The 14,678-nt window shown below is 37.2% G+C and overlaps 1 protein-coding gene across 3 annotated transcripts in view; it reads left to right on the forward strand.

The window, feature by feature from the left end:
• Positions 1–8,688, forward strand: part of CHD1 (chromodomain helicase DNA binding protein 1) — an 85,507-nt gene extending 76,819 nt beyond the window's left edge. For 2 of the 3 annotated variants that reach the window (XM_055140789.1, XM_055140800.1), the window contains exons 34-37: positions 1,320–1,416; positions 2,375–2,426; positions 3,624–3,834; positions 5,473–8,687. In XM_055140789.1, the coding sequence (XP_054996764.1) occupies positions 1,320–1,416; positions 2,375–2,426; positions 3,624–3,834; positions 5,473–5,818 (706 nt within the window). In that variant the 3' untranslated portion in view covers positions 5,819–8,687. Of the gene's footprint in view, positions 1–1,319; positions 1,417–2,374; positions 2,427–3,623; positions 3,835–5,472 lie in introns of all 3 variants that reach the window. The other variant, XM_055140809.1, reaches the window with a different exon arrangement.
• The last annotated feature ends 5,990 nt before the right edge of the window (positions 8,689–14,678 follow it).

A 14,678-nucleotide genomic window follows, 5' to 3' on the forward strand; every position in this document is an offset into this window, starting at 1 on the left:
GGACTCCATCATTGTATGACTGAAACAGAAGCAAGCACAAAAGTTTCCAAGTCTGTAACTATTTCATGGTGAATCATTTTTAAAAAAGAAGAAAAGAAATGATTGAAGTAAAATAAGAAAAAAAGTGACTTCCTGGGCCCTCTAACTTGCTTAGGAGGCCCCCAAGCTAAAGAACTGCCACATGTATAAAGACATGACCATAATAATGTAATGTGTATTTGTGTTTGTCTTAGCAGATGCTTCATTCTAACCCAAGTTATGAAATAAGTAATTTTTTATTGTCATGTAGCAAATTTTACTAACATTTGTTTAGAATTATCTTTCATGACTTGGCATTAGCTGTTTCTTTAGTTTTGTTGGTGATTGTTTACATGGGCTAGTTGTAGTCTAGAAACTTCTCCACTTCACCCTTTTCCAACATTCATCACTGCTAGACTTTGTAAGGAGATATGACAGAAATTTCTTCTTGTTTCTTTGGTTCTACATTATAAAATTTTTCAAAACTTACCAAGTGTTATCTTTAACATTTTGCATTTCTTTGTATCTACACTTATAAAAGACAAGTTATGAAATAAGTAATTTTTTATTGTCATGTCATTATACAGATATTAACTGCTAACATGTATTTTAAATAACTGAGGGGGAAATATAACAATACTTGCATTTTTCTTTGAAATACATCAAACAAAAATTGACCAAAAAGAAATGCCTGTAGAAATGGTACATGATAAAACTAGCACAGTTAAATGTTAATAAATCTATGTAAGTAATAATTGAATTTTTTCGTCTTTGAATTGCATTTGAATTTTTTTGTGATGTTAGTACACAGTTAACAAAATAATATTCTGTTAGTTTAAAATTGCCTATTCTAGTCTTGATATTTACTATAGTATGCATTCATAATACACTACTGCTTGTTTAAGTAGCTCAGTTTTTGTCAGGGGAAGGGAAAATACTTGTGGTTTGGGCTTTTTGGTTTTGAGTCACACCTTGGGTGTAATCTTAGCTCTGTGCTCTGAGATTACTGCTGGTGGTCCTTGAAGGGCATCAGGGATCAAACCTAGATAGGCCTGGTACAAGACATTTAATTAAATGTCCTACCCACTGTACTACCACCCTGCCCCCCCCAGGTGTACCGCTCAGTCCTAAAAACCAAGTGTACTGTACCCTCAACTTTGGAGAGTGTTGAGCATGTCAATGGTTGCTCTTTAAGCTGCTGTGCACTTTTACAATTTGTTCTTGTAGAACTACAGGACAAAATATTGATAAAAGCTAGGTACCGTAATGTTGTTCCATGTTAATATTTTTTTTTTTTTCAGAAACCTGTGGATTTTTGTTTCTAAGTTTACTGAATTTGATGCAAGAAAACTACATAAGTTATATAAGCATGCTATTAAAAAACGGCAAGAATCTCAGGTACATAAATGACAGCATATTGTTGCTCTTAAGTTGTCCCATTGAAACTTTGTCCCATTGAAACTTCTTTAAAGAATCCAGTCAATCAGTGACGTGATTACTAAAATCATTGTCAAACTCTGAGTACCACAGTCAAACTCTTTGCAGATTGTGTAAGATCTATTGAAAGAAGCTCAAGTTAACAGAGAAAGAAACCAAATATTAGTGCTTTCTAAAAAAAAAAGTATCTCTGCCAACATATTTATTAGTTACAAAGAGAAAATATTTACAGGAGAAACCTGTTTGATAGCACACCTTAGTCACCCACTTTTGATACCAGGTGGTCCTGATGAAATGCCCTTAGAAAGCTTCACCACGTCTGCAAAATTCTTGGCAGAGCTTAGCATCAACTTATTAAGAGGAGATACTAGACAAGCCCTAGTTGAAATAGGTTCTGTCAAAATAGCTGTAGAGTACTCTTTTTCTTTAAAAACTAAGTTGGGGAGAGGGTCTCCTAGATTGGAGAAAGCTAACAAAACATGAAAACTCTTGAGTGTATTGTGAAGTTACAGATTGGATCCTGGAACAGAACAAAGCTTTAGTGGGAAAGTACAAAATCTGAATCGTCTGTAGTTGAGATAGTAATATTGGGCTGATGTTCATGACTTAATTGTTATTATTTCGCTATGGTTGTTCAAGATAATAACATTAGAAAAATCTGGATAAAGGACATAAGAAGACTATTTTTAAAACTTTTTTATAAGACCAAGTTTAACATCAAATTTAAAGAAAAGCTAATTGTTTTTAAGCATAATACTTTATGCTTAAATATATTAGGATACATACACACACCCACTCATCCCCCAAGAGCATGTGTAAGCACTGCCTTTAGCATTAGGATTCTTTAAAGGATTTTTCCTGTTTTGTAAGGATATTTAGAGTCACTTAAAATATACTCACAGATATGTGTTTATTTTAGCAAAATAATGACCAGAACAGCAATTTGAATGCTCACGGGATTAGGAACCCAGGTAAGCCTTTTTGTTGTTGTTATTGTTTGTTTTTTTTTTTTTGGCGGGGGGGGGGGGGGGGGAGGGGGATCAGGGATTACCCCTGACTCTGTGCTCAGTAATTATTCCTAGTGGCTCAGGGGACTGTATATGATGCTAGGGATCAAACCTGGGTTGGCCATATGCAAGGCGTGAGCACTACCCCGTGTATATCTCTTTACCCCCTGGTAGGTAAGTCTTGTTTTGTAAAGTAAATTTTATGTCTTCCTTTTGGAGATGTTTTAGAAAAAGACATGAAAACGTTTTTTAAAACTTTCTAAGAAGACACCCTTAATTTAATTTAACTTAATTTAATTTACACACTGCAATAGGCTGGAGCAATAGCACAGCGAGTAGGGCATTTGCCTTGCAACGGCTGACCCGGGTTCGATTCCTCCATCCCTCTTGGAGAGCCTGGCAAGCTACCCGTGGCGTATTCAGTATGCCAAAAACAGTAATAACAAGTTTCACAATGGAGACGTTACTGGTGCCCGCTCAAGCAAATCGATGAAAAACGGGACTACAGTGCTACCCTTAATTTAATTGTGATCCTAATGGATATCTACAATTATATAAATTGTGTTGTATAAACATAAATCCTCTTTAGATATTTTTAGCTTGTTGTTAACTGTTTTATAGATCAACTTTTAGTCAGTTTCTGACAATTATAGAATTTTTTTTTTCTTTTTGGGTCACACCCAGCAATGCACAGGGGTCACTCCTGGCTCATGCACTCAGGAATCACCCCTGGCGGTGCTCAGGGGACCATATGGGATGCTGGGATTTGAACCCAGGTCGGCCGCGTGCAAGGCAAACGCCCTACCTGCTGTGCTATCACTCCAGCCCCCCTATAGAATAATTTTTTAATTGAACATACTTTCAATATATTGTGTGAATAGTGCATTCTTTGTTCAGTTATAAAAGTACCATCTGAAAAGGAAATGGACTTTATATTTTTAAAATGTGGTTTTTATATTTCACAGTCGTGAAGCCTTTTTGCTATTTATTGCTGTCATATACCTTTTCTAAAATCTTACTCTGCCTGTATTTGAAAATTTATTTTCTTTTGGCAAGAGTTGAAGCAGGGATTCCTCTCTAGCATTCAAATTACTCTTGTTTACCTGATTGTTTCGTTTCCTTTGAAGTCATTAACAAAAGTTGAACTCTTTTGCCTAACAGATGTGGAAAGATTGAAGGACAGCACCAACCACGACGACAGCAGCAGGGACAGCTACTCGTCCGACAGACACTTGGCTCAGCATCACGACCACCACAAGGACCGACACCAAGGAGACTCTTACAAGAAGAATGACTCCAGGAAAAGGCCTTATTCTTCTTTCAGCAACGGCAAAGATCACCGTGATTGGGACCATTACAAGCAAGACAGCAGGTCAGTTTTAAACCTTAAACAAGGTTTAAGTCCTTTTATTCGCTGTATTTGACTTTTCAGACAATTCAGTCTATAGCGTACCAAAACATGTCTTTGTTAGACTAAGGTTACTTATTAAAATAAAAACCAATATATAAAACTTTCTTTTAATATTGAGAACTGATTTTCTTTATTGATTTTTGACTCATAAGTTTAATACCAACATGTGCAATAAGAGACTTAGTGAAGGCAGTCCTAGAGCTATAATGCATGTTATAGCTATATAACATGCATTATATAAAACTCATGAGAGTTTTAGAGAATATTGACTCAGTACTCTTCAGAAATAGTAATAAACTAAAGGTTTGTTTTTATTTATATATATTTTTGTTTGTTGGTGGGTGTAGACATACCTAGCTGTACTCAGAGCTTACTCCTGACTCTGATCAGAAGTTACTCCTGGTTGGACTCTGGGGACCACGTGAACTTACTGGGAGAGAATCCAAGCCACGCCTGTGCAAAGCAAGTACCCTACCAGCTGCACTATTACTACAGCCCTAAAGCGCCTTGAACTTTGGGGCTGGAGAGATGGTCCAGTGGGTAAGGCACTTGCCTTGAACAGGGCTGACCGGGGTTTGATTCCCAGGAACCCAAGGTGGACCGACCACCCAACTGCCCAAAAAACAGTCTTGAGTTTTAATGTATTCTAAATAGTCATCTTAATTCCTACTCTAATAGTGCGACATCTAATAGCCTGGTTCTCCCTCTTGGAGAACCAGACAAGCTACTGAGAGTCTATTACCCGCTTGGGAAGCCTGGCAAGCTCCCCATGGCGATTCATATCCCAAATTCAGTAACATGTATACATACCTCCTGGAGAGCCCAGCAAGGTACCAAGAGTATCCTTCCTGCATGGCAGAGCCTGGCAAGCTACCCGGGGCGTATTCGATATGCCAAAAACAGTAATGATAGATCTCATTCCCCTGACCCTGTAATAGCCTCCAATCGTTAGGAAAGACGAGTAGGGAGAGGCTGCTAAAATCTCAGGGCTGAGTGTAATAGAGATGTTACTGGTTCCCACTCAAGTCAATCGACGAACAATGAGATGACAATGATACAGTGAATTCCTACTCTAGACAAGTATTTCTTTTCCCCTTTGCCCGGGGGGGTGGGGGGGGGAGTTGCCAACATGTGTGCGCCCAGGATGCTTAGGGCTCACCTGCAGTGCTTGTGCTGCTTGGACTGCTGGTCCAGGCTAGGGCGAGGACGAGGGGCTGCTCGAGCCGTGTGGTGTCGGGCTTCTTCAGATCCCCTTGTGGTGCTCCAGGGGCCATGCGTGCCCCTAGTTGGTTCTGAGAGCTGTGCCGCCGCCCGCCCCCCCCCCCCCCAATCTCCTAGACATTAAGGTACGTGATACAAATAGTGCATAGAATTACAAACAACTAACCCAAACTAGTCCTGTAAAATTGATGCTATCAGGGGTGCTCTATGTATGTGGTCTACGTTATTTGTGATTCAGAGCCAGGGAGAGATGTTTCCAGAGGTTTTTAAAATCCATTTTTATTATCTTTGTGTTTTATTCCCAAATAAGAGTAGGCTTTTATGTGGATATGTTTCATTTTTACTGTTAATTGAAAATCTTCATTCTTCTTTTCTTAGATATTACGGTGATAGAGAGAAACACAGAAAACTGGATGATCATAGAAGTCGAGATCACAGGTCCGGTTTGGAAGGAAGTTTGAAAGATAGATCTCATTCGGATCACCGCTGTCACTCAGAGCATCGGTTACATTCGGATCATCGATCAGGTTCTGAGTACACGCACCATAAGTCATCCAGGGATTATAGGTATCACTCAGATTGGCAAATGGACCACAGAGCTTCCAGTAGTGGCCCAAGATCACCGCTAGACCAGAGATCTCCGTATGGCTCCAGGTCTCCGTTCGAACATTCAGTGGAACACAAAAGTACACCTGAGCATGCGTGGAGTGGTCGGAAAACATAACAAAGACTGATATGGTGTCTCTTTGGACTTTTCTTTTAGCCATAGATCATAAACCAACACAGTAATTGCCTTACATGACTTGAAAGCTAGAAACAGATCTATCAGTAGCAGTATTGTTACTTCTTTCCAGGATGCAAGGTCTATTCTCCCAACAGAAGAGAAAATATTTTTATATTTAAGGATTATGCTGCACTGTACTACAGATGTTGTGGTACTTTTTTTTTTTTCTTTTTTAAAGAAATGAAAATGTTTACTATTACAGGGACCTCAACACTGCCCTTGCGTGTAGGCTGGACAAAACTTTTTAAGTCAGATTTTAGACTGACCTTCATTTAAATTATGTTTGTATCTGGACTTTACTCTGACCTGTGATCATGTTTCAGGAAGGAATGAAAGAGAGTTCTTTTCTTAATAAAGGAAAAACACTCAAGGACTTTGTTCACTTTCCAAAGCTACTTGTTTACATTGTACACTGCGACCACCTTTGCCGCTTTCATCACAAGCTTGAATATTTAAATTCTGTACTTATAACTGTAAAATAGTCAGGAGTTTCCTGTTTGTGATCTATTATTATGCCTTTTTACACACACACAAAATATGGCTGTAAATTATTGTAAATGGATTAAATAAGCTTTCCTTACTTCTTCCCTTTTCTCAGGCTTTTTTTGACTGTTTCTTTCCCTACCAACTCAGGCCTTCTTATTATTAAAAAATAATAAGTGTAATAACACTTTTTAATGATTTGTCTTGATGGAATCAATGTTTAGAATGTAAAAAATGGGGAAAGGGGCCACTTATTTCCATTAGTCCCTCTTTTTATATTGACTATTTTATTAGATACATATTGTTTCTTTCCCTTTTTATTTTCTTTTTTAGTCAATATTGTATATGTAGTAAGAAAATGAGATAATATGTAAAATCTAAACTGCATGCTCTGGAAACTTTTTTCAGAAGCATTTGGTTTAAAGGGGTAGGTGTATGAACACTTTCAGAATCCAAAAAAGGCCAAAAGTTACGTCAATCTCTTTGTTTTCCCTGTTCATATGGGCAATAATGTCAAATGTGCTATGCAGCCAGGTAACATTTTAGAGAAACTTGATTGACTTTTAATATAAACTGTTACAATGCACACTGATTGTATATAAAAACCTTATATATGACAAATTAAATTTAAGAAAAAAGGATATGTGGGCTCCTGTAATTTTCTGCTGCATTCTTAGTTCCTTAAGCACTTAATGTTTTTCTTTTTTTTTTTCTTTTTAAGTAATAGCATTTAGCTACCAGACATTTTGGTTAGCAGTTGAATTATTATTAATGTGTAAAGTTCTGCAACTAAATCTATTTTGAGGATTATATGAATCTATAAAGTAAAATTTAGATTAAAAAATTTGGTTAGACTGGATTCTGCAGATAATTATTTTAAATTGTCATATATTTATTCACAGATTTTTATTTTGTTATATTCAGTAGGATTATTTGAACTGGGCCACATATTCTTGAATGTGTGCTTTGATATAACAAATTTTGAACCTTACTTTGACAAATATAAGTACACTGATATATTCCTGTAATAGTCTTAGCTGTCTCAGTTGATTAGCTGTGAGAGCAAGGTACAGAAATTTGTGTAAAGGTTGTTTATAAATCCAACTAAGTCTAAAATTTATACTATCTGTATAAAACAAAGCATATAATTAAAGCAGTGATTCTTCATTCAAATTACCCCCAAAGGATATTAATTCAATTTTCCTGGTACATCACATAGGATAAAAAATAACTCAATTTTTCAAATTCAGATAATAAGATACTTGGTATACTACACATTTTATAGTTTTTATTTTCTCCACATTTAGTAGAAATGCCTTTCCTATGATGGCATTTAATGAAAAATTTTAAAGAGGTCATATGCCAATACAATAAATACATCAGGGTTGACATTTTCAGTTCAGGACTTTGTAACTGGGATATTTGCATTATATTCTCTTGTACAGATTTTATAGGACTGTATTACATTTAAAAAAGGGGGAGAGTGGGGTGGGGAGTGATCTCTTTTACAGTGGTACATTTAATTGATAAGCCAACCAACCGAATGAAAATTCTGTGTGATATTGATTGATGGAAAGTAGCTCCCATCAATATTCATAGGAGATCAGCAATTACGTAGAAAAGGAACAAGCCATACACTTACTGAAACACAAGGGAGAAAACATTCGTACTTAAACAGGGAACATTTCTTTATAAAATTTGTTTGACTTTTGTCTTTTACCTGTTCATTCTGCTTTGCTACTTTAATCCATTTTGTTTAATTTTCCAAGGATGAGAGATTATGCGTAGTACTGTACCAACTAACTCTCCACTTCAAATAATATACAATAAATGATTCTTACTAAAAGCAATGGCCTGTTTGCTTCGAAGGAAAATATTCTTTGTTTCTGATACATTGTTTTCAAACTGAAGAGCTTTGGGAAACCTGAGTGAGTGATTTGTTCAGTAATTTGAGAGCATTTTGACAGGATCTTCAGGGGTGTGTAAAACAGGTTATAAGTGATTGGTTTGGGTTTTTGATACCTTGTTTTTGTCGTTAAATAATGGGCACCTTGTGTGGATTATGTGCTAATGAATTTATGCTTTTTGTATTTCCTTGTAATTTTTAAGGTTATGCACAAGGAATAAATGGCATAATTTTTATTTATAACATATTACTGTATTTCTGACCACAAAGTGATATTTGGGCCATAAACAAGAACTTTTTAAAAAATATTTTATTATTGAATCACTGTGAGATAGATCTTTACAAAGTTGTTCATACTGTGGTTTCAGTCACACAGTGTCCCAACACTCATCCTTCCACCGGTGTGCAATTCCCAGCACCTCCCCCCCCACCCCCAGTCTGCTTCTAGGACAGGCATTTTTCTTCTCTCTCTCTCTCTCTCTCTCTCTCTCTCTCTCTCTCTCTCTCTCTCTCTCTCTCTCTCTCTCTCTCTCTCTCTCTCCCTCTCCCTCCCCCTCTCCCTCCCTCCTTCCCTCCCTGTGGTTTACAGTACAGATACTGAAAGGTTATCTGGCATATCCCTTTACCTACTTTTAACACTCAGCACTTGTCCAGCGTCGTCATCATTTCCATCCTGGTCCATTCTCTGTCTTACCCACCCTCTGCCCCACACACACTTGTGGTTGATTCCGACCATTGACCACTCCTCCTAGACCCTGTTTTACCTGCTGTGAATATGATTTTCCACTATATGTACATATTTTTTATATACCACAATTGTATTCAGTTGTTCTATATCTGTCCTTTCTTTCTGACTCATTTCACTCAGCATGATACTTTTTCAAGTTCATCTATTTATAGGCAAATTTCATGACTTCATTTTTCCTGGCATCCAAGTTAGTATCCCATTGTGTAGATTGATGTGCCATAGTTTCCTTATCCATTTGTTCTCAGGTACTCAGGTTGTTTCCAGATTCTGGCTCTTGTGAATAGTGCTGCAATGAACATCAGGGTGCAGATGGTGTTTCCACTGTGGGTTTTATGCCCCCCCAGGGGATAGTCCCAGAAATGGTATTATTGGGTCTACTAGGAACTCAATTTCTAATTTTTTTGAGGAATGTCCATATTTTCCAAAAAGATTAGACCAGTTGGCATTCCTACCAGCAATGAAGGGAAGTCCCCACATCCACGCCAGCACTGATTTGGTTTATGTTATTATATTCTCCTTATAATAACATAAGAAGAAAGACTTGGAAACAACAATCTTTGGATTTTTTTTAATTTATTTTATTATTGAGGTAATAAGGCTCCAATAGTGTTTGCATTTGTGTTTTTGACATAGAAAAATCACTGCACCTTCTCTAAAGTGGTGCCCAAACTGTCCACCACAGGACTCAGGTCACTTCTAGTCTGCCCTGTCTCCCCTCCCCCCCAACCCTGCTTGCACTCTAACCCCAGCGCTGGTCAGTTCCAAGTCATGTTTTCATGTCACACTGACTTCACTTTCTTTTGTGTGCTTCATCTGAGTGGGGTTGTGTGGCGCTCGTCCTTAAGTCTGATTTAGTTCCCTTCATGTTATACTCCTAGTTTCATTTAGGTTGTGACAAAAGGCAAGGCTCCATCTTACCTCTGACTGAGGCGCATATACACCACAAAATGTCTGTATCCACTCCTGCTAGATGTTTGAATTGCTTCCAGAACTTGGCTGTTGTGAATAGGTGTACTTGTATATTTTTGGGATAATCATTTTGTGTTCTTGAGATAGGTGCCAAGAAATTAAATAGCTGGATCATATGTTAGTTCTAGTTTAATTTTTTTTTTTTTTTTTGAGAAGTCTCCGTGCTGATTTCCATAGAGCTGACCAGAAGGCATCCCTGTAACAAGTGAGATTCCTTCTATCACTACAGCACTGGTGTTTCTGGACTTTTTTATGATTTCTTTATTTTGAGCCGTGGCCACACGCAGCAGTGCTCAGGGATTACTCCTGGCAGTGCTCAAGGGAACTGCCGGGAGCATAAGCCAGCACCTCACCTGCTATCCCACTGTCTCTAGCCCTTATTTCTGGTCTTTCACCAGACTCTTCATTGGTGTATGGTATACCTCCTTGTTTGGGTTTGCATTTCCTTTTTCATGTGACTCTTACATCTTTGAGGTTCAGCTCCTCCCCATTAAAAATATGTGGTTGTTTCTTGAATTGTTGGGGTTTTTTGTTTGTTTGGGAACTACTCTCAGCAATGCTCAGGAGTCACTCCCGCACAGCCCTCAAGGGGCCCTGTGATGGGGGATTGAACTCAGGGTGGCTGCATGCTACCCTATACTTTCATGGGCCCTGTTGTTGAGTTTTAGGAATATTTTATATCTTTTGGACACTAAGTGTATGATGTGCAATTTTTTTCACTTTCAGGAGGGTGTTTTGTTTTTTTAACCATCTTCTTAACAGTGCCAAAACTTAGTTTGGTATAGACTCAATTATTTTTTTAGTTTTGCTTTTGTTTTCTTTGGCATTGGAGTGGCATCATTAAAGACCCCTGAAGTCAAGGAAAGTTTGTGATTTTCTCAATGTATTTTATGGATTCAGGTCTGCTGTTGATGTCATTAATCCATTGGGGGAGAGGCGCTGGCTACAGCAGGAGGTGCTCAGGGCTTACTCCTGTCTCTGCTCAGGGATCATTTCTGGAAGGGCTCAAAAAACCATATGTGCTGCCAGCAGTCGAACGGTCACATGCACAGCAAGCTCCCTAACCACTGTCCTATCTTCCCAGCTCCCATGATTCCATTTTGATTGAATTTACATGATTATTAGCTAGGGATTCAGCTTAGTGGGTTTTTTTTTTTCATGTTTCTAAGCAGTTTTCCCCTCACCATTTGTTGAAGAGGTTTTTCTTCCTTCACTTACTGCACTACATTTCCGTATCATAAATTAGCCATCCCAAATGTGGAAGTTTGACTTCTGAGCTCTCAATTCCAAAGCATCAGTGTGCAAGTCTGTCTTTATCCCAGTGCCACAGTGGTCTGATGACTGTGACATTATGCTGAGTTCAGGGAATGCAATGCTTCCCATCTTTTTTCCTCAGAATTGCCTTCTTGTTCTTTGAGGGAGTTTTATGATTACAGATAAATTTCAGCAGTATTTGTTCTGTGCTCTTGAAGAATGCGTTGGGAATTTTGGTGGAGATTGCACTGGATCTTTTTAATGCTTTGAGTGGGATAATCTTTTTTATTCTTTGATTTTTTAAACTATAATATATTTTTGACAGTTAACTCTTTTATACTGATGTAAAATATAGAAGTAATAAGTTAAAAGTTACAAAGATTATTGAGAAAATGATATTTTGTTGCATCTAAAAAATATCAAACCCATTTCTACATAAATCAAGACAATCTTTAGCCACTGGAAATATCTAGATACTTCCCAACGCTATGATAGGACAATCCCTTAACTATTAATACTCCTGATTCATGGACTTGGAAAAATATCCCATTTCCTGTGATCTTTATAGCAATTCACAGTTTTGAAAATACACATCACCACTTTGTTGATTCCCAAATACTTTCATTTCTAACACAATTGTAAATTGGATTATTTTTTAAAGTCTAGCTTGTTGCTTGCATATAAAAAGGCACCCTGTTTTGATGTGTTGATTTTGTAGCCTGCTTATTTATTGAAGTTTGGGGTAGCGTTTTCTGTGTATCATGTCATCTGTAAATAGAGTTTATGTAACTTGTCGAATTTGGATGGCTTTCATTTCTCCTGCCCAACTGCTGTGGCCAGGATTTCCTCAGTACAAACTTCCTTAAGACTCACCGTCACCCAAGAGTGAAATGTGAAACTTACATGCCACTTAATCTTTAAAATTTTGAGTAGTGAGTTAGCATGAAAAAAAATTTCTGAATTGATAGGTTTAGATATATTGATACATACTTCAAACATTAAAGAATTTTAAAAACAACAGATTGTAGCACTTTTATCAAGTCCATTTTAAACTTTGATGTTTTAAAACTTTTGTATCCTGCCTAAGAATCCTTTGTCTAATCTAGAGTCACGAAGATTTTCTAAGTTTTCTGTATTGTTCGAGCCCTGGTGCGCCAGTCTCAGCGGCATGTACGTGGGAAGTCAGGGTCGGGGTTTCCTCCCCTTGTGTGTTCAGTTTCTCCAGCATCACTAACTGGGATAAGGAAGTGAACTTCCCTTATTATTCAACCCCCTTATAAAGGCTAATTTGCCGCATTTATCTCACTGGGTATTCTATTTGATTCTGTTGATGATATAACCCTTTCCACAATAAAATGGTCTTGATTACTACAGTTTTGTAGTAATTTTTTTCTTCTCATAAGTTCGATGATCAAAATAAGAACCTTGCATATGGGAAGCTTGTGGTCTACATATCAGCCCAGTCATTCTTGAAATCACTTATTTGAGAGTGCTCCAACTTTGCACATTTTCTAAATTGTTATGGCTGCTAGAGGTCCTTTGCCCATATGGAATCAGCTTTTAAATTTCTACCAAAAGGTTGTTAGGGTTTTACATTGAATTTTTTTTAATCTATAGATGAATTTGAACACTTGATATCTTAAAATTATTAAAATCCCCTCATCCATAAACTTTGTTTGTCTCTAATTTCTGCATCTGATTTCTTCCAGTGATATTTCTCAGTTCTCAGTGAATTCACGTTTTTATAAAATTTTCTTTATATATTTAATACTCTGGATTGCTATTACTAAAAGTCATTTTTTTTATCTTTTTGCCTAGAATACGTATTAATACTGTTGATTTCTGTGGCTGAGTTAAGCTTTGTCTGGATTTGGGCCTCAGTGCCCCATGACCCCCTAAGAATCAAGCATAACCCTTTCCTAGGGTTAACTAGATATAGTAGTTAACTTGCCTGGGTTTGATTCCTCCGCCCCTCTCGGAGACCCCAGCAAGCTACCGAGAGTATCTTGCCCACACAGCAGAGCCTGGCAAGCTACCCATGGCATATTTGATGTGCCAAAAACAGTCACAAGAAGTCTCACAACGGAGACGTTACTGGTGCCTGCTTGAGCAAATTGATGAATAATGGGACAACAGTGCTCCCTTTGGCAGGTTAAGATGTTCTAAAGGACATCGGGGTTGCTGCTGAGTCTGGGCAGTTAGAAATGAAGCATTCACATGCATGTGTAGGTTTTTGTGTGAACCTAAATATTTTTCCTACTCATCTGAGCAAGTATCAAATATGTTGTATGCTGAGAGTATATTTAGTTTTACGAGAAAATGCAAAACTGTCCTCCAGAGAAATGAGGCATTTTTTGTTCCCTTTAGTAATGAACTTGACTTCCTGTGAGCCTGTGTACTCTTCAGGTTTGGGGAGGTCAGTATTTTGTATTTTGGCCATCGGGTGTATAGGATAATGTTGGTTTGCCCTTCCTTCCTGGGCACTGGGAGCTTGTGTTTGTTGATTGCCCCACAACCTGTCAATTATCTTTGTCTCCTAGTCAGACTCTGACTTGTAAATATTGTGTTTCTCTTTTCCTTAATGTCCTTTGCATGGGTAGCCATTTCAGAGAAATTTCTTTATTCTAGAACTAAATTATTTGGTATTTTAAAATTTTAGATATACTTAGAGATTTTTATTCAGTATATTAATATTTTATATATTTATGTAAATTCATTGATAAATTTTCTTAAAATTTGATTCATATTTTTACTTAGAAAATAATAAAAGTATAAAAGGAAGAAGTAAATTGATCAACACAAGTGCTTTTTACAGGTTAATTATTAATAAAGTCAGTAATAACTAAATGTGTTTAAATTTCTGCCTTTATTTTACAGATGTAGCAATGGTTTATTTACTTCAGAATGTTTGGTTCAGTTATAACATAGGAAAACATGTTTGGTAAAATATATTTTTATTAAACAATTATTTTCAAGGGTGTATTAATTATTTTCCATATTTATTTGTTCTCCTAGGCCTTCACTATAGGGTTAAATCTGTGCAAGCAATCTGCAAGGAGAATTTTTTTTTAATTTTATTGAATCACCATGAGATAATTACAAGTGTTCATGTTTGGGTTACAATCTCACAATGATCAGACACCCATCCCTCCACCAGTGCACATTCCCCACCACCAATGTCCCAGGTATATCCCCCCTTTCCCACCCTCCCCCTGCCTCCATGGCAGACAATATTGCCCATACTCTCTCTCTACTTTCGGGCATTATGGCTGTCTGCAAGAAGTATAAAGACAAATCCTCTACTGTTGCACTAAAAGAAACGAGTAAATAGGAAAATTCTCATTCAAATAATGGAGTTTCTTTTGTCTCTGGAATTAAGAACTATTTAGATACTTTTGGAAAGCAAAAATATTTTTATCTGGGGCTGCAGCGATAGTACA

This window comes from Sorex araneus, chromosome 1, assembly GCF_027595985.1.
Source record: "Sorex araneus isolate mSorAra2 chromosome 1, mSorAra2.pri, whole genome shotgun sequence".
Classification (NCBI taxonomy): domain Eukaryota; kingdom Metazoa; phylum Chordata; class Mammalia; order Eulipotyphla; family Soricidae; genus Sorex; species Sorex araneus.